The sequence below is a fragment of the Salvelinus namaycush genome, chromosome 12 (assembly GCF_016432855.1).
Source record: "Salvelinus namaycush isolate Seneca chromosome 12, SaNama_1.0, whole genome shotgun sequence".
Classification (NCBI taxonomy): Eukaryota; Metazoa; Chordata; class Actinopteri; order Salmoniformes; family Salmonidae; genus Salvelinus; species Salvelinus namaycush.
Window position 1 is genome coordinate 46,013,461 of NC_052318.1, and position 24,699 is coordinate 46,038,159.

Sequence of the window (24,699 nt, forward strand, 5' to 3'; positions counted from 1 at the left end):
CATAACTTTATATTTCACAAGACATCGGGCCTTTTGGGGGGAAGGACAGTGTTTGATGGATAGTGGAATCTGCTGGAGGAGGCATCTTGCAATGCTCCGGCAGCTTTACCAGCTTCACAGTTCACTGCATGAGTGGCCTCAACCTATTTGACAACCCCAGTCCTCAAAGAAGCCAAGTTCCCTTATACCTCCCCATGGACCCTGGCTGCTGTGGTTCCTGCTGGAATCCCTCAGTCTGTTTGTCCTATGTGGCCCGATCTACTGTGTTCAAGGCAGGGATAGTGGGACCTTGGAAATGTGACCCTCTGTTTGCTAAGGTCCTGCCTCAGACTGCAGCGCGGCTAACTGTGGAGACGATCAACAATGACCCCTCACTGTCTCTGGGCGCCACCTTCGAATACGTCATCATCGATGAGGACTGCCAGACATCCAAGTCACTCAAAGGTTACCTAGGCCACTAGTCACAGGCTAATGCCTTCCCGGGCCCTGTCAACCCTGGCTTCTGTGAAGCAGCCTCTTTATTCTTGGGTCTGTGTGAACTATGTGCTGGATGATTGAAGTAGGGCACCTTACCTTTGCCCGCACGGTGCCCTCGCCCACCTGGGTGCTGCTCAGCCTGGTGAGACACTTCCGCTGAGCACACATAGGGATCATCTCCTCGGCTGAGGATGTGTGTGGGTGGACACAGTCAGCAAGGTGGCCAATGCCCTGCGTAACCACCGTGGTATCCACAGACAAGGGTCCTGCTAGCATACGACTGGCTCTCACTAGGGTCCAGAGAGCAGAAAACAGTACGGTTTTTCATTGTGGTTTTTCTTTCAATACAACTACTATTTGTCCACCACTAACAACTATTAGTACTACAATCAGTACCAGAGACAGTATAAAAAGACAACTACTACTGTGTCGCAACTACTACTGTTACTACTAACCTATTGTGTGGTTGTGTTTGATTGTGCTGATTGGAGGGCGTAACCAGAGGTTGCTGTTGCAGACTGCTCTGGACACGCGTCTGACGGACGGTCCCTCGAGTTCATCCCCTACGACACGCTGCTCTACAGCCTGCCCTACAAGGACGTGCACTACCCCGCCCTCATCAACCACGGCAAGCCGCGGAGAGCATGCAACGCTGTCTTGACCGCCACCATGAACTCAGAGGGAAACTCCTCCTACAAGACACATCAAGCTCCACCTGGTACAGCTGAATGAGCTGAGGAGAACTGGGGCTAAAGGGTTTTTTCATGAATAGCCATAGTTTGGGCTAAATCAGATCGTTGGAGTGTCCCCGGTTTTGTATATTTGCATTTGTGTAACATCAGTATACTATTTTTTATCTTTTTCCACATTCCCCCTCTGTTTGGTACCGTCTACAGCTCTATCCTCTTCATGGCTGACGCTATGCAGAATGTGCGTGGCGCTGGGTAGTCGATGTCTGGAGCCGAGCTGGTGCGCCACTCCAGAAACATGGCTTTCTATGGGTTCTGCCAACATGTCGGGAACCAATGGCTCCGGGGCCAGCCTACTGGAGTATGTGGTGCTGGTCACCGATAGGCAGTCCTGGCCTCTGCTGCCCACCCACCGTGTGGACCTAGACCCTGGGATGGTCAGGTCTCTGGGCTGCAGCACCCACTTCCCATCGGGGCCCCAGCCTCCAACTGCTGGTTAATTCCAGGCACCTTATGCACAGTAGGTGAGGAGAGAACACAGCAAATTATACAAAACCACATGGGGTGGGGGGGGGGGTTAAACACAGACAAAGGAACACACACACTAACACACTGCCCTCACTCACACCCACACCAGCAAAACAGGAAGAGAAGGTTGCCATCTGTTCAGAGAGAAGACCTCTTTCTCTAGAGGAAAGTGGAACAGAGAATTAGAACAGGGTGTGGTGGTGGAATGTTGACATAGTTTGTGGTAACTTCAGGAAGCTAGGGGGTCTTTTTTTTTTTTAAATCAGGCAAATGCTACGTTCACTATGTGATGTTTTTGTTCCCACTTCATCGTCCTGTTTCGGGGTCAGGAGGAGCGGATACATTCCATCCTATCATAGTCTTCCTGTGCATCCCTTTGACGATGCTCTTCTCAATTGGACTCTAGTTATCATGACACAAGGTGAGACCCAGATGCAAGACACAGGAGGCAGATGGTTGGAGTTTAAGATGTTTATTAATCCAAAAGGAGTAGGCAAGAGAATGGTCGTGGACAGGCTAAAGGTCAAAACCAGTTCAGAGTCCAGGAGGTACAGAGTGGCAGGCAGGCACGTGGTCAAGACAGGCAGAATGGTCAGGTAGGCAGGTACAGAGTCCAGAAACAGGCAAGGGTCAACACCGGGAGAACTAGAAAAAGGGAGAATAGCAAAAAGCAGGAGAACGGGGACAATGCTGGTTGACTTGGAACATACAAGACAAACTGGCACAGAGAGACAGGAAACACAGGGATAAATACACTGGGGAAAACAAGCAACACCTGGAGGGGGTGGAGACAATAACGAGGACAGGTGAAACTGATCAGGGTGTGACACTTGACCTGTCTGCTGAAGGTAGGGATCACTCATCCAATCACAACCCCCGACACAATCAAAAACAGGTTTAACAGTTTAGTTTAATATGCGTGAGTGATTCAGGCTTCATTTGAATGTGTGTACATATACGTTGTCTGTTGCATGCATGGTCCCAATGCTCTCTTCCTGTCTGTCAAATATCATCCAGAAGGTGAGTAACCCTCCTCCACTATGCTGTGGTGTCACCAGATCACGCCACCCCTGGAGTGTATCCAGCTGATGAAACAGTGCTGGAACGAACAGGCGGGCGGACGCACTTTGATGACATCTTTGACCAGGTACCTTAGCCTGAGATATCCGAGACATCAAAAACAGCTCACAATCGGCGTCTTAATGAAATCAAGAAAGAAACAAACATTTGACTAAGGGAACCTTTTGTCAGTGAAATTTCAATCAATTTCACCATTCATTTAACCCTGTTCCCAATCAATCCCAGTTTAAGAACATTAACAAAAGGGAGGGAGACCAACATTCTAGACTCTGTGCTGTGGATCCTGGAGCAGTACTCCTCTAACACGGAGGAGCTGATCAGAGAGAGCTGGAGATAGTAGTTTCTCAGTCTTCTGTTTCTCTCACTCAGAAGCTGCCTCCATGAGTAACAGACAATAACAACACTCACACACACCCTCAAAGAAACTGTCTAGGATGTACATGTTTATCCAGTTTCAGTTGAATAGGGCCCTAAGTGGTGTGTTTCAGTCAACAGGAAAGCGTAAGTCCTCTCAACTGCCACCAGAAAGCCCAATATGGCTAAAAGATGAAGCAATTCTAAGCTGCGTTTTAGCCATCGCTTTATCCCACAGGATTTTCCCTGCCATGTTGTTCGCAGCGTACCGACTCCATTTGAGCCATCGCACAGCAAAGAAACCAGGTTCAACTTCGTCAAAAGAAAGAGCTCAAGGTCAGTTGAGTGTTTTATGCTCCCACTGTTAGGCATTTCTATTACCCTCAAAGGAAATAATAAAATGAACAACCGAATACTGTTTTAGTGACTTATCTGTGGTACATAATGACCGTGGACATGTCCCATGTCTCCACAAGGAAAAGGCACAGAGGAGACCTACTGGCTGGTAGGAGTGCAAAAACAACCGACACAGGGACAGTAACTGTGGTCCAAGTGACCGTGTTCCTGCAGGTATTAAACTACTGTATGCATCACGAACTGTATACAAACTGCACTTAACCACCGGATCATAAAGAGTTACTATGACAATTTAAAGTGGATACCTGCAGCACATTATGAGTAGAGTTCCCATGTGCAGCATATGCTTCAATCACCCCCCCATGTATGTTTCAGACAAATGGCTCATGGCCTGCAGATGGAGGAGATTGCCCGATACAAGCTGAAGAAAGCAGAACAACTTGCCAAGAAGAATAAATGAAGTAGAGTTATGCATGAAACATGTATATCATTACAAGGTGTACGTGGCCAGACCACTCTCTGTGGGATACTCATTATGCACACTGACTGCCTTTTCACTCTTCCTGGATATTTTTTCTACTGAAGATCTTACTAACACCTGACTAACATGATGCTCTTTCAAACTTAAAATGGACCGCAAGTGGGACTCGCTCTTTAGAGTCTGTGCTAAGGACGCAGCAATGACAGTTCAAGGGGAAAAAGACCACAGACTTCATGGATGACTGATGTCCCACATCCTGCTTGCTGTCTTTCAGAACGAGGACAGCGCCGGACTTTAAACATCTACTGCAGGAAGCGGTGAGGAGGATCTTGACTGTGCAGACAGTGACGGACTCTGGCAGCAAGTTTGGACGAGGAGGACAATGTGATGAGGTATCATCCCCGAAGCACAAGAAACAACTCAGGGGGATGAGGAGAAACATCAAGTGAAAACTGCATACTCTCTGCACTTGTATTTGCCATTTTGACACTCAAAGACTTTTGTCCAACCAAAACTCTTCCTATGGAAATGGTAGTTTGTAAAGTCAGTGCCACAGGCCATCAGACGTTGTGAATGAGTAGGGGACAGCTTTCTATGTGAAGCTATGAGCTGCTCCTCATCTATGGGCATTTTTAGAAATAGACAACAATGCCTCATTGGGACAGGGTGAGTTGGCATTACTGGACATGTTACAGTTGGCATCGGTCGACATATTGCAGATGACATCACTGGATATATTGCAGATGACATCACAGGATATATTGCAGTACAATATACTGTAGAGATTATTCTGCAATGTTAATAAGGAGCTTTTCAAAGAAGAATTTGTCTCTGGAGAAGGAGATATAAATAGCCCATGGGATTTAATTTACTGAGACATAGAGGGATCACATTTCTGACCTGCCCCTCACCCCAGTTTTCCCTTTCCTGTAGCAGACAGCATGTAGTACAGTAGAAGAAAACACTCTTTACATGAGGTTGTCAGTAAAAAGAAACTAAAATGTCGTTTTGACCCAGTTGGGTGGGTGCACAATCTTTGCATCTCGGGAGCATGTGTACTTTTCCTGTGCTCAAATAAACAATCATACAAGGGTTCATATAAGGATTGTACACGTACAAATATGATAGTGTATTGCAACATAAAACTGGATCTATGTTTCATGAATCTACTATGCAGTTGTATCCGATCCTTCTGAGCTGTCTGAAATCTTTCCATATCCATAGAGTCATTCGCATGAGATGCTAAAAACATGTGTTTTACCTACCATTTATTATCTGAATCTCAAATAAATGGAATTGGAATTGCATTTGGTTGGTTTCGTCACACAGTGCTTGAGCGTGGCCCTGCAAGTACAGTATCTTGTGATGCAACTATGCACTAAAAGCCAACGTAGATGAATGAAGGAAACATGCATCGAACATCTTTCTTTAGAAACAATTGTCCAGTGGACAAAGTGACATTCTATTACAGTATCAGAATCTGGGCATTTAAAGATTCCAGTGTTTTCTTCTCAACTCCAGTATGCGCCACACTGCCCCCCTAAGGCTGAACTGGACGGTACCAGGGTCGCGTTCAGCACCACACAACGTTTTGGAACATTCAGATAAAAACATGTTATTATGTAGAACCAACACGCCTCTCCGGCTCTATTCATGGCAACGTTCAACAACGTTTGGAAACTGAACGTGGCCCATAATAGGCCTATGAGGCCAATATAATCCTATACGTAGGCTATCCTCATTACAATTTGCATGAAATCCTTTCATCAGAAGAGTGAGTAGGGAAAACATTGTGAGCCAAAACAAGTGTAAATTCTGCTCAGATATCTTGCACTGTCCTGTGTGTTTGTAAAGATGATTTGTTGCAAAAATATGACTGGCTCCAAAACACTATGAAATTGAGAGATAAAGTATTACATGTTGCAACAAAAGAATCATACAATAGGTCTGTAGCCAACCACCGTCACGAGTCAATTATATGGTACGCTAAATACACAACCTATAGCATAGACTTGTCACACTGGTAACTTTGTTTCATAATTGCCCAACTTCTATGTTACGTACCTTTTTTATAGTGCTCCAACATAGACGAAGTGTCGAGCCATTTAATTATTTTTTTACTTAATTATTGTCAAAACCTCTCGATCTTATTGGCTGGTAGTGTTGTATGTTATAGTAAATCATAAACCCTAAAGACTGACCAATTGAAACGCAGACCTGTTCAATTCAAGTGTTGTCTTAATTTTACAGAAGTGTATCCTGCTTCAAGAAAAATGAGCGATTATTAGTTGAAGATGTGTAGCGAAAATGCTATTGCACAGCAAAAATAGTGTCTTTTAGTTGCGAAGTACCTGGTGATTACCTGATCATGTAAGTAAATGTATTAGAAAATCAAAACATGTACAAGCTACTGAGCACTAAAAGTTTGTGGTTTCCCCGGAACGTTCAGCGCTTTGAAAATGGCGAAAACACCTGAGTGCAGAGGTATAACAAATGAGAATATATTTTGCGTAGCTGCTATTCACCTAACCTGAAACCACCATAATCAACCACAACAACATCTTCCCTCGGCAGCAGTGCTCACCTTTAGCTAGAGGAAACATCACTGCATTCTTGGAGTACAATTCATTTCGAAATCTCCCAGTGCTGTGAGTTCTCATAAGAAGGTAATTGATCTGTATCAATGTTTCACTGTTATTAAGAGGGGAGATTCTAAACACAAGCACCAGATAGGCCTGTACACTAAGGATGAGAACTTTATCATGATAGCGGAGGAGCAAGAGGATAGGTACCTGGCTCTGAATGACCTGAGTATCTAGGAGAGAAAAGAGCACCAGGACACTGAGGAGTTGAATTATGGATGCTGGACAATCTCTCCTGGCACCATCTTCAAACCAAGAACCTAACGAGGCTGTGCCTGCTGTCTCTCTCTGCCAAGAGACGCTGTCTGTGAACCTGCCTATGATGAATGTCTGTCGCTGTGGTCACTCCGAGTGCTTCTTCTTCATCGAGGTGGGTCGCTCGATCCTCTACTGGGCCCGCGGAGATCTGGATGGAGGTAGACTCAGGTGACCCTGTAGTGGCTCAGAACATGCACGAGACGATCCTGGTGGCCGTGAGAGCGCTGACGGCCATCCCTGATTTCAAGCCGCGGAGCAAGAGTCAATCATTCCCATCAAACCCCTGCGCTGTAGTCGCCACGTGACGTCATCACCATGTCAACCTGCCACCCAGCCGGACTGGGCTCCAGCGCTCCTCAAGGACTGAAACTGTTGTAAGCAAACTGTCCCCACAGGAAAGTGAAAGAGATGAAGGCCACAGCCCTAACCAATCCTCTAGCCAAGGAGAGGGGACAGGTAAACAACTGATCAGCCCTGCGACGGGCACCGTGGCTCTCCGTAATGTCTGCATCAATAAAAGCCTTGAAGAGAGCCTCAGTCACGGTGCCTGCATCTCCACCACCAGCCCCGTCAGTGTATCCGGCAGCAGTGGCAATGTCTCTGACACACACCTCTGGCCCTCTGGCACCTCCGTCTGTGGTTCTCCCAGGGACAGAGGCTCTGTCTGGGCTGAGGATTTGGGCTCCAAGCCTTTCAGTTCTCCAGCAGTAACACCTCTGACTCCCACTCATTGAAGAGAACAGCCGGACTGACTACGTGGCCATGGATCTGAAGCTAATGGCGAGATCTTCGATGTGGAAAAAGTCTACCCCTGAATATTCCAGCAAATCACTTCATGCGCTCCTAAATGTGAAAAATACCTCTCATCCAAGCCCTGTTTCCTTCATGTCTATCATCAGAGTACACATACATCCTCAGTGGGGGGCAGTTATATGCCCAGGGCCTCATGATGCAGATTATATCCCTTCAGAAGTCAATGTGACTCCCACTCCTCACACACCTAGTGTTACCACGTTCTCCTCAGACCAGGTGGGGCCGCAGGGCTACATGATGCTTCCACATAGCTGTTCACCAGCAAAGGAGAGCCTTAGTCATGTCGATCATTCACTGTGATGAATACCTGGACATGTCTCTTTGGAGACCCATACACATGGCTCACCCGAGGCTGTTAGGTCCTGCACCTCTTATTCCTCTCTACCAAGCTCCAACCAGCCGCCCGCCCCCCCTCCCCCCTCAGAGGAACTGTGAGCACGATGACTATGTCCTCGTGTGCCATCCTGCAGTTGAATGGAACGGTAGAAGCCCTCTCAGTAGCTCACCTCGTCATACTTCTCATCCAAACAGTGATTTGTATGTGCCGGATGTCACTGGTTTATCCTGCTTTTTAATGGATTAATACAGAACAAACCAGATTGTGAATACTCAGCCTCATTGTCTATAGAATGAGAAATAAAAAAAAAAAGTTCTTTTTTCCCAGTTTAATTATTCATATTGAAAATGCCTGTCATGTTTATTTTCTTTTGGCGGTTGTTGCTAACTTGGAGAACATGTTCCTATAGCTCCTTACAAAGAAGTTGGTTTTGTATTGGTTGTCAATTTGAAGAATATACTTCTTGTGTGGGCCTTACTGATGTCTTTTTCGTGAGTCAAGAGAGGGATGTTTTATTTTCTTATTTTTCACAGGGCATTTACTGGAAAGTTGCTCTGTACCTGTACGGAAAAAAGAAAAAAAACTGTTTCGTATTGGATTGCCACGGCGATATCACCCTTTTATGCCTGAGATAGGATTACACCATTTAAAATATAGGAAATGTTATCCACAGCTTGTCTTCATTTACTGGGTTAGATGTACAACCAGTAATACTAGAACCATTATAATTCAGTTGTCACCACAGGCCATCGTCCTCCGTACTAATACAGTGAGCTGCAGGGACAATCAATAACCATCATAGAACAACAATTCATCAGTGGAAAGGGGTTTGCAGGAAAAGATGGGTTAGGTTCATCACAAGAAGCCAGTTTTGCTAATGATCACTCAAGGCTCTATTCTACACATGACACTGTGCACAAGGCCATTTTAGCTCCTTCTCAGAAATACACACAAGGAAGATGGTGCAAGAACAGAATATCAACCCTGAGGCTGAATTACAATATATATTTAAATAACTTTATTGTCAGGCATATTTACATGAGTGGGGATGTTCCACACCAATACCTTGGGAAACCCCTTATTCTAACCATTGAATAACACACATATTTAAGAGAGGCACTTTTCTTAAGTTATTTGTTGAATGTTTGTATTTTAACCCTGGGGGAAAAAATGTCTGCATATTTGCTGTCTCCTGGCGTCAGGAGGTAGTGTGTAACGAGGAGATATCATCGTCACCCCTGTCTTCACCTACTGTAGGACCCTGGCTTTGTTTCCTAGTTACAACATCAAAGTGAGACAGTGCAAGCTCGTATTTACTGTGTACATCATGTTTCTGCCTTCATTTGGTCACTTTGTTTTGAGTTGTTGTCCAGAATCTTTTCTTATCTAGTATTGTCTCTTGTTGGTGATTTTTTTATTTTTTTTGCAAAGTGGTAAGCAGTTAATGTTTGGTGTTGTTCTGAGGCACTTCTACAGTACAGTATGGAAGATGGTGGCCAAGGGAATCAACCCAATCGCCATCATCCACTGGACTGGACGGAGGGGAGGGGAGGGGAAGCTGGTCACACGTTAAGGATCTCAAACTCCTCTTCAGACTCAGACAGCTTGTCGGACGATTCAATGAACTCTGTTCAAAAAGAGAACGCAACAGTAATCCGTTTGACACGGCACACTCAATTTAGTTTGTAGGTTTCAGTTGAGATTAAACACCACAGATGTTTCAATACGGTTCAAGTAATAAGGAGCAGTCATGCACCTATAAATAAATACACTTCCTGTATAGACCTATACTGACATTTCAAAACAACATAGAGAAATAAGAGTAGAAGCTGGATACCCATATCCCTATAATTATTTGCAGCCAGAATTTGTTATTGGTGTAATATTATGGGTCTGTCTGGTGACATAGCTCATACCTGCCCCTGTGGTCTGAACCTCTGGTTTGGTGGGAGGAACGAAGGGGGGCCAGTGGGGCGGGTGATTCTCCACCAGCTCAAACATCCGCAGGTTCCTCTTCATCTGGATCTCCTTAAAGGACACGGGTCTCAATCACAAGAGAATAACCGTCATCTGCATTGACGTGTGGTTTGAGTGGATGACTCTTACCTGCTGGACCAGGCTACACCAACTGTCAAAGTCATCTTCACTCTTACAAAAAAATCCCTTAAAAAAAAAAGATCGAATTTTGATTGGCAAAATCATCACCACTGTACACAAAATTCACATTGGAGCAACACTTTAGAACATGCCACTTAAAAAAAAAAAGAATAATTTGAACTATACGAACGAGGCCCGTGAGACAGGAGGCTCGGTAGCAGAGCAGGTTATGGTGGTCGGTGTGTGGGTTCAGCTCTCACCAGGGCCACAGAGGGGTCCAGGTTGGTGATCTTCATGCGGCGTGGACTCCTCAGACAGTGGTAGCTCTGGTCGTCCACTCCGCTGCCAGCCTCTGACTCCACGGCTGACTGGGTGGTGTGGGGGTCCAGATATATCAGCTCCTCTCCTGGAGGACACATACAGGCCTGGCTGAACACAGTGGCTTGACAACTCACAGGTTTGGCTTTTCTTTCTTTTTTTGCTTCCTTTTTGGGAACCTTCACTTACGGCTTCCTCTTAGACTCACCTACACATCCGATGAAGTAATAGGCCAGATTGGGCTTTCCTCCCAGCACACCACAGGATTGTGGTATTTTAAAACACTCCTGAATGGGAGAACAGAGTGAGACCAGTATAACTATTTAAAAAGCAACTGCAAATACAGGAATATTGTAGTTTAGTATCAATTGAATAAGAACAGAAGAATTCCTTGTACCTTGAGGGCCTGGATGTAGACAGGGTTGATGTGGTTGATTCCCAAACGGAGAGGTATGACCAGCAGCAGGGGCCTCCAGTCAGAACGAGACTGGGATTGAGAATGTGGACACACCGTGGCTCTGTTCCCGTGCGTGTGCAAACAGGCTTGCTCTGGTGTTTCTCCAGAGGCGAAGGGTTCCCCCCAGCCACAGGGTCTGGGCCGCAATCTGCTCCCTCTGCTTGCCTGTCGACACTGCTTCTCTGGAGAGGACATGGAAAGAAAACATTTGTGTCCTTTTGGCATCACCTTTGTGATCCTATACAGAACTCTCAGATGGTAAGAGTTCAACAGGTGAGGAAAAAAACGTACTGATGTCCTCGATCACCACCGTGTTGTCCATTGACACATACACAGCAAGAGAATTCCAGTCATCAAATAGTGCAAGTTTCCTGAGGAGAGATAACAGGTTCCTTATTCGTGGCCCAAACTTATTTTAGCTTGAAGTCACTGAGTCCACTACTGATCTTTTCAATGTTCCGTAATCAATATTCATGAATGAATTGATCAGTCGTAAAACATGCTCATAAAATACTTACTTGAGTACTTGCGCAACTGTGTTTGGGCCATACCACTCTCCCACAGACTTCCCTTCACCGACTCCCATCTGAGCTGCAAGCAGGTAAAAGGCAAACAAAGTCACTGCAAAGGTCTAAGTCATGGCTCCTTTCTAGCCTGTCTAACCTGCCGTCTATTCATCAGGCTATTTGATATTCTTTCTTCAAGTTACACTTCTTTACTTTGAGGACCTGTCCTCTAGACAATTATAGGAATGTGAGAGAAAAAACTAAAACATTTCATCTGCTGATTCATGGTAGGTGTGGTCAGACCAAGGTTACGGCAGGGTTAGCTTATGACTCTGTCTTACCCATTTGGTGTACGGAGTAACAGCTGTCTTTCCTATCCAGGAAACAGTGGAGGATACGATGGTACTCCTCTGGCTGTCCTCCCTCTGTCCTCCAACGCCAGGCTACAACAGGAAAACAGGCCACAATCACCGTGCCATTCTGACATAGCCATGCTACAGATGCTATGGTCAGGTAATACAGGACTAGTAAAGGCCCAGTGCACTACTTTTGTGAAAAAACTATTATTTTTCACACACAAAAAAAGGGGGTGCTGCAGCACCCTCATTACCCCTAATTCCCGCAGCTATGCATTCTGATACCCTGTCTGATATAACCCCTTTCTCTTTCTCACTGTTGAATTGATTACATAGTACTATACATATCATGACCTATTTGGGATCCTCAAAATCTCTCCCCCAGATGAACAATTCACACATAAAACACCCCTTTGCTGATGCAGTTCCATAGATCCCCACCCCATACAGCTATGTACACGACTCTTGAGACATCCTCCTCACCTCGTCCCAGCTGTGAGCATACCAGGGCCTGTGCGAGAATCATCTGCCCACACCGTAGCATGCATCCCCAGCCTGTATCTGAAGAGGGCCCTGTTCCGCCTACAGACCAAACAAAGATAGACACTTAACCGTCAAAGCAACTAGCCATCAGTTGGATAACAAAATAACATCTGCCTGTTTCACTCACCTATGGGAGAGAATTTTTTCCTGTAGGTGAACCATAACCGCGAGTGAACGTCTGATAGGAGTTCTGTCTTTTCTGTGACCACACAACAAGAAGCACCGTCAAGCCCTTATTCTGCTTCTTTTCCCCACATATAAATCCCAATATGACTGCTAGAAGATGCCAGCCTACCTGTTTTAACATTGTAACACTCTCCTAAAACCCATACAGGTTCGTCGGTGTCAGGCAAGTCTTCAAGGAACTCAGAAAACACATTTATCTGGTTTTCATACTTGGCTAATACTGAAACGAGACATGGAAAATGGGAGACACAAAAGAAGACTTGTCAATAAACGTACATGATGTGATACACCAGTTCATAGAGTTTATACACAAGAAGTTTTGGGTATATGGGTTGTTATTTAGCTGCAATTTGACATTATAATTTAGGTTAGCTGGAATTATTAGACATGCAGGTTGATTTGTCGTTATGCCTGATAACACACAGTATAGGCTGTACGCTAGATCTCAAAAACCCTTCTTCTCCGTATGAATCATTTGCCGCCATTACATTTGCCCAGATTTGGCTGTGTTTTAACGTTTAGAAACGTCAATAATCATCGCTTTCTAAACGGTTTTCGAAAACATATGCTGATACGGCCCTTTATCTTTCATGTCAACGAGATAGAATCTTTCGGTTTTGTACAGACTCATATACTGTGTGTGCCTCCTGTTGACAAACTACACTGCATCCCCAGTTAGAGACAATAATGTTTGGTCCGAAAATATGGTCGGAGGTGCCGTATGGATGGTGTGACCGCAATCGATGGGTCAAGGGGGAGGGATCCTAAGAGGAGTGGTGTGAGTAGTAGATCTGTACCAGTACAGAGGGATAAATAAACAAGTGATATGTTTCAGTAAGATTGGATTTTTAACATTTATAGTAATGGTTATCAACTGTACTGCAGGGATGGAACGTAAGACGCAGACAATTGAGGTTGTGGTGGCAGCTGCAGAGAGGTATTTGGGTGTGCGAGACTTGACATCAGAAGAGTTACAGGGTCTGTTAAGTGGTGGTGTCCCATCTTTTCAGGATGTTGGCCTGAAGTAGGACTACGGTATTTATTATACTTTTTTTGGGAGTGTAGTGTTAGATGGTAGGGCATTTGTTGTAATTATTTTTTGTTGAAAAAAATTATAATTAAGCAAAGCATAAAGGGAGGTTATATTCCAGTCTAATAGGTGGCGGTAATGCAACATGTATTGGATGCCGAACGCCATTAAACCTCATCGAAGAAGATAGCTAATTAGCACAGGTGGCGGCCCATGTCTTCTGTAAACAAGCGGCGTAACATGAAGATATGGCCTTGTGGGAACACTAACCCTATAAAAGACATGTAGTAATTTACCTTTTTTTTTTTTTTCACTGATATGACAGATACGTTCCTAAAACAGTACCGCAAGCGATGCGTGTTAATGTTTTGAGCAAGCGTCGGAACTCTTAACAAAACTCCCCCTGCCAGAAGACACTATAGTCAATAGGGCTAAAGTAGCGTCTACGAGTGTAGTTGTACACTACCGACTACAGTACAATACTGTGTGTGACCAAATTACCATAGCATCCTTACACTGAAAAAATACATATCGTACTTCAGAGAAGTAGTACATTCCACTGACAATGCCCCGCTTTTCAAATGTTATGAAAGCCGCCGGGTAGACAAGTGAGCGAAACAGGCCACCAAGGAAACAACAATGGCTAAACTTTCACATCAGCCATAGCTTTTTACAGGGGCAAGTTAAGAACGACCAACATCTTTAGAAAACATGTTTTTGGTTCAATGGCAGGACGATCTGACAACACATGTAAGGGACTAACTGAGAGGCGCATAATAAGTGAATACGGTATTTGTTTTAGTGGCTATTACCTGCCTCCATCCTTCGGCTGTCATTGGCGTTAAAATGCAGGATACACGCATAGTATAACCTCTTGGGTAATGTAGTTTAAGTGCGTTTGTGATTCGTGACAACTAATAACATTTGAAATCATAAACTACATCTACCAAAAATACTTGTTCATAACGAATCCACGTGAGAGTTTCCAGACTGCAAAACATTACTTGACAGTCTGGTTTTTGTAGTTTTTTCACCCAATTCAAAAAAAATGGTTATGGACATACATATGGCTAATTCCGATATGAAAAATATTCATTTTCATTGTCTCAATTATTAAATGCGTGCCTGTTGCTTTAAAACATAATCCTATTTGATTTTTGCGTGCGTTTAGGCTACAATGTATATATCAGTCAAAAAACGTTCATGCTTTGTGCCAGAATGTGGCAGTGTAAGAGAGGATCAAAATCGTAGTGTTAGGTATCACGGGTCAATTGTGACTGACTGATCTACAAATACTAATGAGTAGTTATTTAAGGTGCAATCAATGTTCTTTGTAGATCAGTCAGTCGGCAGTCTTCTGCAACGTCGAACAGCATGTTCATTATCATTATCATTGTAGCAAGCTGTCTTGCTTTGACAACACTAGCTACATTGTTGCCAGTGGCGGTAGCCTTACTGTACATGACGCCCCTAGTGGCCTATCTCTCTAGCTAGCGTGAACCGCAATAGCAAGCAGTTTGACAGATTTAAAAAAAAAAAAAAAACATCCTCTTGATACGTAATTTTATTGTTAATCCAAATAAGAATATAAAATATAGTCATGAATCTTCGGGGGTTCTTTCAAGATTTCAATCCCAGGTAACGTAAAGAGAAATCTAGCTGTTAAGTTAACGTCTCGCGTTCGAGCTACCAGGAACTTAACTAACTTAACGTTAGCGAACTAGCTAGCTATCTGAACCGGTGAATCATTAGGACTTCTGACCCAACTAACGAACTAGCTAACATTAGAAAACTAATTTAGCTATTATATTGGGGAAGGACAGCATTAGCTAAGTTAGCAAACATTGATGTTAGCTAGCCAGCCTTGTTTTACAGTCGTTATTATTAGCTAGGTAACGTTAGCATTGTTTTTTTATGCCAACTAACGTTAGCTAGATAACTAAACGGCTGAATAGTCGGAATGGCTGACTCCACTGAGCTCAGTTTCCTTGTTCTGGAATTGCACGGGGTGCACATTTTTGTACCAGCCTGCGCTAACATAATCTGATGAGTAGCAAGCTAAATGTATTGCTGAATAGATTCATGGTTGATGAAATTGTGATTCATGGTTGATGAAATTGTCCCCTCCCTTCTCAGTAAATTCCTCATCTATGCCTGTCTGTTGCTGTTCTCTGTTCTACTATCCTTGCGTCTGGATGGCATCATCAAATGGAGCTATTGGGCTGTGTTTGCCCCCATATGGCTATGGAAGCTAATGGTTATCATCGGTGCCTCAGTTGGCACAGGCGTCTGGTCCCATAACCCACAGTACAGGTGTGCTTTTAAACCCAAATGCTTTTATTTTTTGTTTTGTTTTTCTGTCAGTGTGGCTGTCTTATCAATATGAAGCTGTCTGGTTGCCATACCTATCACTGCTGACTAGTATGTCTTATTTACTGTGCCTGTTATGCTGGCAATGCAGGGCTGAGGGTGAAACCTGTGTGGAGTTCAAGGCCATGCTGATAGCGGTTGGGATCCACCTACTCCTGCTCACCTTTGAGGTTCTGGTGTGTGACCGTGTGGAGAGGGGCACCCACTTCTGGCTGCTGGTCTTCATGCCCCTCTTCTTCGTCTCGCCTGTCTCTGTTGCAGCATGTGTGTGGGGCTTCCGCCATGATCGCTCTCTAGAGGTCAGTCTGACATTTTATCAGTTACAAGGATGTTATTTTTCTCAAATAGCATATTTAGGCTAGATCTTGGTGATTATAATAGATAGATACATATATCTCTCCCCCCCCACCCATTTTTTTCTGTTCTTCCTATCTTTCCTTGTATTAGTTGGAGATCTTGTGCTCGGTCAATATTCTCCAGTTTATCTTCATTGCCCTCCGACTGGATAGAATCATCAGTTGGCCATGGCTGGTAAGAGAACTACCTCCCTAATATTTGGGTCTGAAATATTATGGGAATTGAGTACAATATATAGCGAGTTAGAATGGAAATATACAGTCGTATGAAAAAGTTTGGGCACCCCTGACAATTTCCATGATTTCCATTTATAAATAATTGGGTGTTTGGATCAGCAATTTCATTTTGATCTATCAAATAACTGATGGACACAGTAATATTTCAGTAGTGAAATTAGGTTTATTGGATTAACAGAAAATGTGCAATATGCATCAAAACAAAATTAGACAGGTGCATAAATTTGGGCACCCCAATAGAAAAAATCACATCAATATTTGTTAGAGCCTCCTTTTGCTAAAATAACAGCCTCTAGATGCTTCCCATAGCCTCTAATGAGTGTCTGGATTCTGGATGAAGGTATTTCGGAACATTCCTCCTTACAAAACATCTCCAGTTCAGTTAGGTTTGATGGTTGCCGAGCATGGACAGCCCGCTTCAAATCATCCCACAGATTCTCAATGATATTCAGGTCTGGGGACTGGGATGGCCATTCCAGAACATTGTACTTGTTCCTCTGCATAAATTCCCGGGTAGATTTTGAGCAGTGTTTTGGGTCGTTGTCTTGTTGAAACATCCAGCGCCAGCGTAACTTCAACTTTGTGACTGATTCTTCAACATTATTCCCAAGAATCTGCTGATATTGAGTGGAATCCATGCGACCCTCAACTTTAACAAGATTCCCAGTACCGGCACTGGCCACACAGCCCCACAGCATGATGGAACCCCCACCAAATTTTACTGTGGGTAGCAAGTGTTTTTCTTGGAACGCTGTGTTCTTTTGCCGCCATGCATAACGTCCCTTGTTATGACCAAATAACTCAATCTTTGTTTCATCAGTCCACAGCACCTTATTCCAAAATGAAGCTGGCTTGTCCAAATGTGCGTTTGCATACCTCAAGCGACTCTGTTTGTGGCGTGTGCAGAAAAGGCTTCTTCTGCATCACTCTCCCAAACAGCTTCTCCTTGTGCAAAGTGCGCTGAATTGTTGAACGATGCACAGTGACACCATCTGCAGCAAGATGATGTTGTAGGTCTTTGGAGGTGGTCTGTGGGCTGTTTTTGACCGTTCTCACCATCCTTCACCTTTGCCTCTCCGATATTTTACTTGGCCTGCCACTTCTGGCCTTAACAAGAACTGTGCCTGTGGTCTTCCATTTCCTCACTATGTTCCTCACAGTGGACACTGACAGCTTAAATCTCTGTGATAGCTTTTTGTAGCCTTCCTCTAAACCATAATGTTGAACAATCTTTGTTTTCAGGTCATTTGAGAGTTGTTTTGAGGCCCCGATGTTGCCACTCTTCAGAGGAGAGTCAAAGAGAACAACAACTTGCAATTGGCCACCTTAAATACCTTTTCTCATGATTGGATGCACTTGTCTATGAAGTTCTAGGCTTAATGAGCTCACCAAACCAATTGTGTGTTCCAATTAATCAGTGCTAAGTAGTTACAGGTATTCAAATCAACAGAATGACAAGGGTGCCCACATTTTTGCATATCCTATTTTTCACATCTGATTTAATTTCATACAACTTAATATTGCTACACTAAACATCTTTGTCTGGACAATACCCCAGTACTCAGCTTTTATTAGAAAATGAATGGCATGCCACTGTGATCATTTTCTGTGACGACAGAGTAAATTATTATGCAGCCTCAGAGGGGTGCCCAAACTTTTTCATACGACTGTACGTAGACATTCTGTTGATTTTTGTCATCCAGGTCGTCTGTGTGCCACTGTGGATCCTCATGTCCTTCCTGTGCCTTGTGGTGCTCTACTACATGGTGTGGTCAGTGCTCTTTCTGCGGTCTATGGACGTTATCGCAGAGCAACGGCGCACTCACATCACCATGGCGATCAGCTGGATTACAATCGTTGTACCCTTGCTCACCTTTGAGGTATGTGGTCATGCCATCCCCCCCAGTTATTTGTGTGTTCAGAGAGTTAAAGAAGTTGGGACATTGTTATTGTTGTCTCTGTCATTGGCTCTTCAGATCCTGTTGGTCCATAAATTGGATGGCCACTACAGCTCCAGCTATGTGTCAGTTTTCGTGCCTCTCTGGGTATCCCTGGTGACTCTGATGGCCACAACCTTTGGCCAGAAAGGAGGCAACCACTGTGAGTGATTCCTCAGACAGTGATAGCAGTGCAGCAGAAATAATTGCCATATCAGTCATATTGAGGCAATGTTATTTTTATTTATCTGAGAATCCAGTCAGTGTAACTCTTTAAATGTTGCTTTAAGCTATATTTGTTTTAACTGTTTTTTCTATTTTCTAACAGGGTGGTTTGGCATCCGAAAAGACTTCTGCCAGTTTCTTCTTGAGCTCTTTCCCTTCCTGCGGGAGTATGGGAACGTTTCTTATGACCTGCACCATGAGGACCCTGAGGTGTGCGAGGAGATGCCTGCACACGACCCGCCAAAAATAGCCCCGATGTTCAGCAAAAAAAATGGTGTGGTGATCACACAGAGCCCAGGGAAGTACTTTGTGCCTCCTCCAAAACTGTGCATTGACATGCCTGACTAAATGAAAGCTTTGCGACAACTGCTCTAGAGCTTTGATGGCCTCCACATGCACCAGACAGCTGGATAAGTATTTTTTACAACCACATATCTATTTTTTATTAAATGGAATGTTATAGAAGGTTAAGTAGAAACTTACCCCAAAACTGTGAATCACTTCCTCATTATTGTTGTGCAGTATGGGTGCCCTGAAAAAGCACCCAAATATGGCCTTTTAGAAACGGCATATTACATTGCGGATAAAGTTCGGAATGATGCAATTTCATGTGTACATATCTAAATACCTGCGTCACTATACTGAGAGCTTTACCGTTTCTAAAGTAACCTATTTTGGTGTTTTTGGAGCGTTTGTTCATGGTTTTGGGGGGCCCCCATATTGCACAACGAGGATGAGGAAGTGATTTGCTGTTTGGAGTAAGTTTCTCAAAAACAAGTAAAATCACAAATAAAAAAGGTAGCTGGACCCTTCTATAACATGCCATTTACATCAGAAATAGAGATTTGGTTGTAAAAAAAACAAACAACTTCTCCTTTAAAGAAGAGGCAGAAGAGCATAGCTTTCCATGTAAGTCACTCCTAGTGAGCGATGGGACCTGGTGGGACCGGAATTTGGACATGAGTTTTTTCTGAAAACAAAAATCCATGGCAGAGTATGTGGAACAAAAGGCACTCTCATATCAACGTGTGTTTTTCCATTGTATTGGCAGTGGAAAGAACGAGTTCCTTTTCATTGATTTATGTGATATACTGTATAGTACTTTCTATTTTCCTTGTGATGTTCTGGCCGCCAACAAAATATCTCCAAAGCGTGCATCCTCTTTTAAAATTCAGATATCTTTCACATTATTCCAGTTGAAGATACATTCTGTTGTATGTGTGTCAAATTTCCCAAACCCTGATTATTATTTTTTTGTATCAAAGCTCAAATACTATATGTTAGGATGACAACACGATCATGCTTATTAGTCTATCCTTTTTAAACCTAAGATTAGCTTGCTACTTGGGTATATTTGCTTTTGTTTATTAAATTATTTAACTTCTATATTGTGAGGAACATTTGTTGTAATATAATAGTGTGTATATATAGTATTATTCCCTAATACCCATTTTTATATTTGGATGGTTTGGTTTTGATTTCATAGGGTCTTTTCCTGAATTAAGACTCAACCCTGATCTATGTCCACTCAATTGTATTTAAGTTTACAACCTTGTTCCTCTAGTGGCCCTTTGCACTGAGTGTATAAAAACATTAAGAACACCTGCTCTTTCCACAACATAGACTAACCAGGTGAATCCAGGTGAAAGCAATGATCCCTTATTGATGTCACTTGTTAAAACCACTTTAAATCATTGTAGATGAAGGGGACTGGTTAAAGAATGATTTTTAAGCCTTGAGACAATTGTGACATGGATTGTTTGTGTGCCATTCAGAGGGTGAATGGGCAAGACAAAAGATTTAAGTGCCTTTGAACGGGGTATGTTAGTAGGTACCAGACACAATATTAGGAAGGTGTTCCTGATGTTTGGTATATTCAGTGTATATGGCATTATGACAGTCATTGTAGTTGGCCTTTGCTGATACAATAATGTCAGATTCAGGGTGCACAACTTCACCTCAAGGTTCCTAGTAGTGTATTCTAGTTTTCAATTAATCTTGAGTATTATGGGTTAACAGCCTGTTTGCGTCTTCTACCTTGCCAGGTCTACATTGGGTAATGTAAGGGAGAAAACCTGCAGTGGCGCTTCTCTATTATTATACCTGTGAAAAATTCTTTGTTAGTGAAATTGTGACTCCGCTTCATACAAAATGGTCCCCCCCCCCATTGTACTTCTAATGGTATCCCCTCATGTTTTGTTTGTTTTGTCTATGTTCTGTGACCACTCTCAGCTGGCCAGAGAGATGAGCATTACTCATTTGAAAACATGTTTTTGACCGAGGACGGACCAATGTTATACTTTTCCCCTCTATTGTACCTTGTTTCTTACCTTTCACCATACACATTCTGTTGCAATATAGCTGTTTTTTTTTTCTGCTGGCAAGCACTTCAGTACGTGTTAAATGCTGAAAACATTTAAATCACTGTTTGTTAACGGTGTCAAATGCATGAACATTGATTTCAAATTGAAATAATACCTTTTGGAAATAATACTTTTCCGTTTCCACATTGTGTATACTTGATTGGCTGCAATTTACAGTGAATACAAATGATGGAATGAATGGTTTCCATGGACTTGTCAGTCGCTAGGTGGCACTATGCGCCTATTTTAAACATTTTGTAACTCCCATTACCTTCTTATCAAGACGTGCTTGTTAACAGGACAAACAGGAAGTGTGTAAGGTTTGGGAGAGTAGTTGAAAAGTCTTGTAGCTAATGTCAAAAATTACGTTTCTGGTGCGTCGAGGAATTGCCGAGTAAATTGCATTTGTTGTAACGAGGTGGTCTATATAAATACAAGTCAATCATTGTTCCTTTATAATTTCAGTCGGATACATGTAGCCAGCCAGCCATAATTTACGCGTCACAGAGACTACAAAGGCATTGATTGACTGCGTGATGATGTGTACAACAGCTCTTTCTTACTAGCTCATTATTTTAGGATTGATTTAGCGTGATAGAGTAGCTAGCACCTGGTTGTATCGTATTCACGACGTGGAGTGACGATGACATTACAAGTGGGTTGCCTATCATTCAAGCAGCCGTATGCAGGATTAGTACTGGACGGTGTAAAAAGTATTGAGACACGTTGGCGCCCTCTGTTGTCCACAATGGAAAACTGTACTCTAGCTATTCATATTGCGCAGAAGGACTGGGAGGCCGACCAGTGGAGAGACATCCTCACCCATACACTGGGAATGAGCCACATGCAAATAGAGGAACTTCTGGCATCCGGAGACAGATTTGGCCGTGGAGTCGTAGCAGGTAAAACAGTACTTTTGCATGATTTAGAAAGTGGTGAGGACTAAAACACAGCACATCTCATGTTTGTTATAAACTCGATTTGGAATTGTAAAGTAGATGAATCTCCAACCCCCATCATGTCTTGTTTTTAGGCTTGGTGGAAGTGGGGGAGACCTGGTGCTGCTCTGACAATGTGCCAGAGAAGGATCTGAGGGAGCTGGAGAAGGCAGCAGTGCTCACTGGGCTCACAGAGAAACACCTCACACAGCTGTCAAACCCACGCTGGCTCAAGGAACCCCTTTATGCCAGAGGTCACAAAGACATATGGACAGTAGATATCCCAGTGCAATTACTGCCATCTGCGTAGTTGTAGTAAAATAATGTATACTCATTTTGTACTGACAGGATCATCTATCAAGTTAGGGAGGCAATATATTTGTAGACTACTCGCTTTCGCTTTAAGGTGCAATAAATGACCAATGGACCAAAGTATTGTCAATGTTATTGTATATCCTGCATGTCTAAAATTCATATAGACACCATAACTTTGTTGCAATAGGCATTTATTATTAATCTAAATCTGTTTGCAGGGAGAATGGGAGGTCTGAATCATTGGAGCTATGGGAGGTGAATCCCTGTGGCAGTGAGGAGTTAAGAGGGCAAGGGTGCCATGCCATCACTAATGGAAGAACGAAGGATATCCAGGTGGTGGTCATGTGGGTCTGGAGCTGGGCTAGACAAGCTGCTCGAGCATTCTGCTTTGAGAACTGGGTAGTCAACCGGTGCTTGGGCTGCTGTTGCTGTGTTCTTCAGCCTCCTGGCCTGAAGTGCAAAGGTCTGGTGCCAACGATATGGCTGAAGTGCTTGGGAGTGGAGCTCCCCAGTTCAGCCCAGTCGGAGTCACACTGCCTGTATCTGCAACGCTTGGGCTATGCTGGTGACCAGCGCTGGTCTCATTGCTGTTACCTGATTTCTCCCTCCCTATGCCAAGTCTTGTGCCTTTTGACCTGCACACATCTCTTCATTCGTGACAGGAGATGTTTGAATGGTTGGCGGAAATTGGGATTGGAGTAGTAGTGCAGCTGCAGGATTAAAAAGTCAGTGTCAAGAAGTCACAAGTCCGAATTGGAAATTAGCGTAACACAATTTGATATTCATGAAACTTCCCTTTGACGTCCATGCGTTGTCTTTCCTAAGCAATGAAGGTGCTTAGTGAAGTCAACCTCGATACCAGGGAAAGCTCTTAAATCCATAGGCGTTGAGTTGGCGGAGAAAACTCTTCATGCCAGACGTTTCGCAGATTTTGGATGGTTCGGTGCTTTTCATTACCTCCCGTGTGAACAGCTCCTCGTCTATCAATACTTACATTCCCGTGAGGCCCCATTTCATAGATTCTAGAATTTCTCTCTAGTGGTCCACAGTTGTTTTGAGAATGAAATGTAATAAAAATGGGCATCCACTGGGTTCATTTTGTGTCTGAGCGGTATCTTAAGGTTTCTTGGATATGTTTTTCTGAGCCAGAATCTGGAATGCCCTCTTCCTCTTTTAGTCCTCGACTCCAGAGTGTATACCGACTCCAGAGTGTATACCGACTCGAGTGGGGCGGCAGCGTAGCCTGTGGTTAGGGCGTTGGACTAGTAACCGAAAGGTTGCAAGTTCGAATCCAAGAGCTGACAAGGTACAAATCTGTCGTTCTGCCCCTGAACAAGGCAGTTAACCCACTGTTCCTAGGCCGTCATTGAAAATAAGAATTTGTTCTTAACTGACTTGCCTAGTTAAATAAAGGTTACTTTTAAAAAAAGGGATGGGTTGATGGGCCTGGATGGACAGGCCCACCCAATCAGATTGATGTGATTTAAGCATTATTGTGGACTTAGACCATCATTAAAAAAATATATATTAAAAGAAAGTGTGATTTTGAGAATGAAAACCTGAAAATCTATAGGAAAACAACACAGGAAAACAGGATTTTTCACACAGGGTGCCATTCCTTCGCTGGGCTGGCCATTTGGGAACTTTTTGCCAACATTTTAGTATACCCGCTTCTCCAGTCACCACTACACCACTGCATAGGACCGATGGAAAGACAGCAGTCACACAAAGCATGATGTTAAAGGATAAGCAGTCCATAAACTCATAATAAGCCAGTAGGTCCCAATCATAAGAACACAAAAACACAACCATTAAGCATTTCCCAATCAAAATGTACAACAATTACTTTCCTTGGCAAAAAAAGCAATTCACGTTTAGTACACAAAGTAAGTTGGTGATCTAAAGTTTAAAGTGGAACTGACACCGTTTTAACTATTAAAAAATGAGGTTCTATTTGACTCAACGTTCCATGGCGTTCAGTAAGGCATTGTTGGCTGAATAGATGGATGCAGTTCAATGCATGATTGATATTATTCACAAATACATTTCTTGGTAGTCCAGAAAATATTTCTATCAGGTTGTAAATAACAGCTGGCCTGGTACATTGCTGCCTCCATTCGGGATGCACTGTTTCAATGACTCAATATTCTGGACAAAAACAGACAAATGTAACTCACGCTGGAAATGTCAATACAATCAAACTAGCAAGGCAATGATCACAGTCAGTCATAAACGTGGCTAATAGCCTAACGTATCTATTTATATAGCAGGCTAAAAACACAGAACCTAACGTTAGCTAGTTAGCTGCTAGGAGGATGTCATGCCATTGGAGGAGTGGGTGAGTGACTGACTTTTCCCCCTCATACCGTTTTCGGTGGCTATACACAGCTAGAGATGCAGGTGTAATTTGGTTAGCTAGCAAGAACTTTAAAGACTGTTATCCAGTTAG

At 43.4% G+C, this 24,699-nt stretch overlaps 3 protein-coding genes and 1 pseudogene across 3 annotated transcripts; 3 read left to right on the forward strand and 1 right to left on the reverse strand.

The window, feature by feature from the left end:
* The first annotated feature begins 128 nt into the window (after positions 1–128).
* On the forward strand, positions 129–4,415 carry LOC120057604 (annotated as a pseudogene).
* A 4,198-nt stretch (positions 4,416–8,613) lies between these two features.
* LOC120057332 (cysteine protease ATG4A-like) lies at positions 8,614–14,357 on the reverse strand. Its single transcript, XM_039005911.1, has 13 exons — positions 14,322–14,357; positions 12,589–12,699; positions 12,421–12,492; positions 12,234–12,332; positions 11,736–11,837; positions 11,407–11,479; positions 11,180–11,259; positions 10,829–11,070; positions 10,640–10,718; positions 10,374–10,519; positions 10,123–10,179; positions 9,933–10,044; positions 8,614–9,643 (listed from the first exon to the last, which is right to left on the reverse strand). The coding sequence occupies exons 1-13, from the start codon at positions 14,329–14,331 to the stop codon at positions 9,579–9,581; spliced, it is 1,248 nt and encodes a 415-aa protein (XP_038861839.1). The 5' UTR covers positions 14,332–14,357; the 3' UTR covers positions 8,614–9,578.
* Positions 14,358–14,920: 563 nt separating this feature from the next.
* LOC120057333 (transmembrane protein 185-like) lies at positions 14,921–20,020 on the forward strand. Its single transcript, XM_039005912.1, has 7 exons — positions 14,921–15,147; positions 15,646–15,822; positions 15,971–16,178; positions 16,327–16,410; positions 18,176–18,352; positions 18,449–18,572; positions 18,738–20,020. The coding sequence occupies exons 1-7, from the start codon at positions 15,110–15,112 to the stop codon at positions 18,980–18,982; spliced, it is 1,053 nt and encodes a 350-aa protein (XP_038861840.1). The 5' UTR covers positions 14,921–15,109; the 3' UTR covers positions 18,983–20,020.
* Positions 20,021–20,402: 382 nt separating this feature from the next.
* On the forward strand, positions 20,403–23,452 carry LOC120057335 (protein EOLA1-like). The gene is made up of 2 exons (XM_039005913.1): positions 20,403–21,899; positions 22,031–23,452. The coding sequence occupies exons 1-2, from the start codon at positions 21,641–21,643 to the stop codon at positions 22,243–22,245; spliced, it is 474 nt and encodes a 157-aa protein (XP_038861841.1). The 5' UTR covers positions 20,403–21,640; the 3' UTR covers positions 22,246–23,452.
* Positions 23,453–24,699: the final 1,247 nt, after the last annotated feature.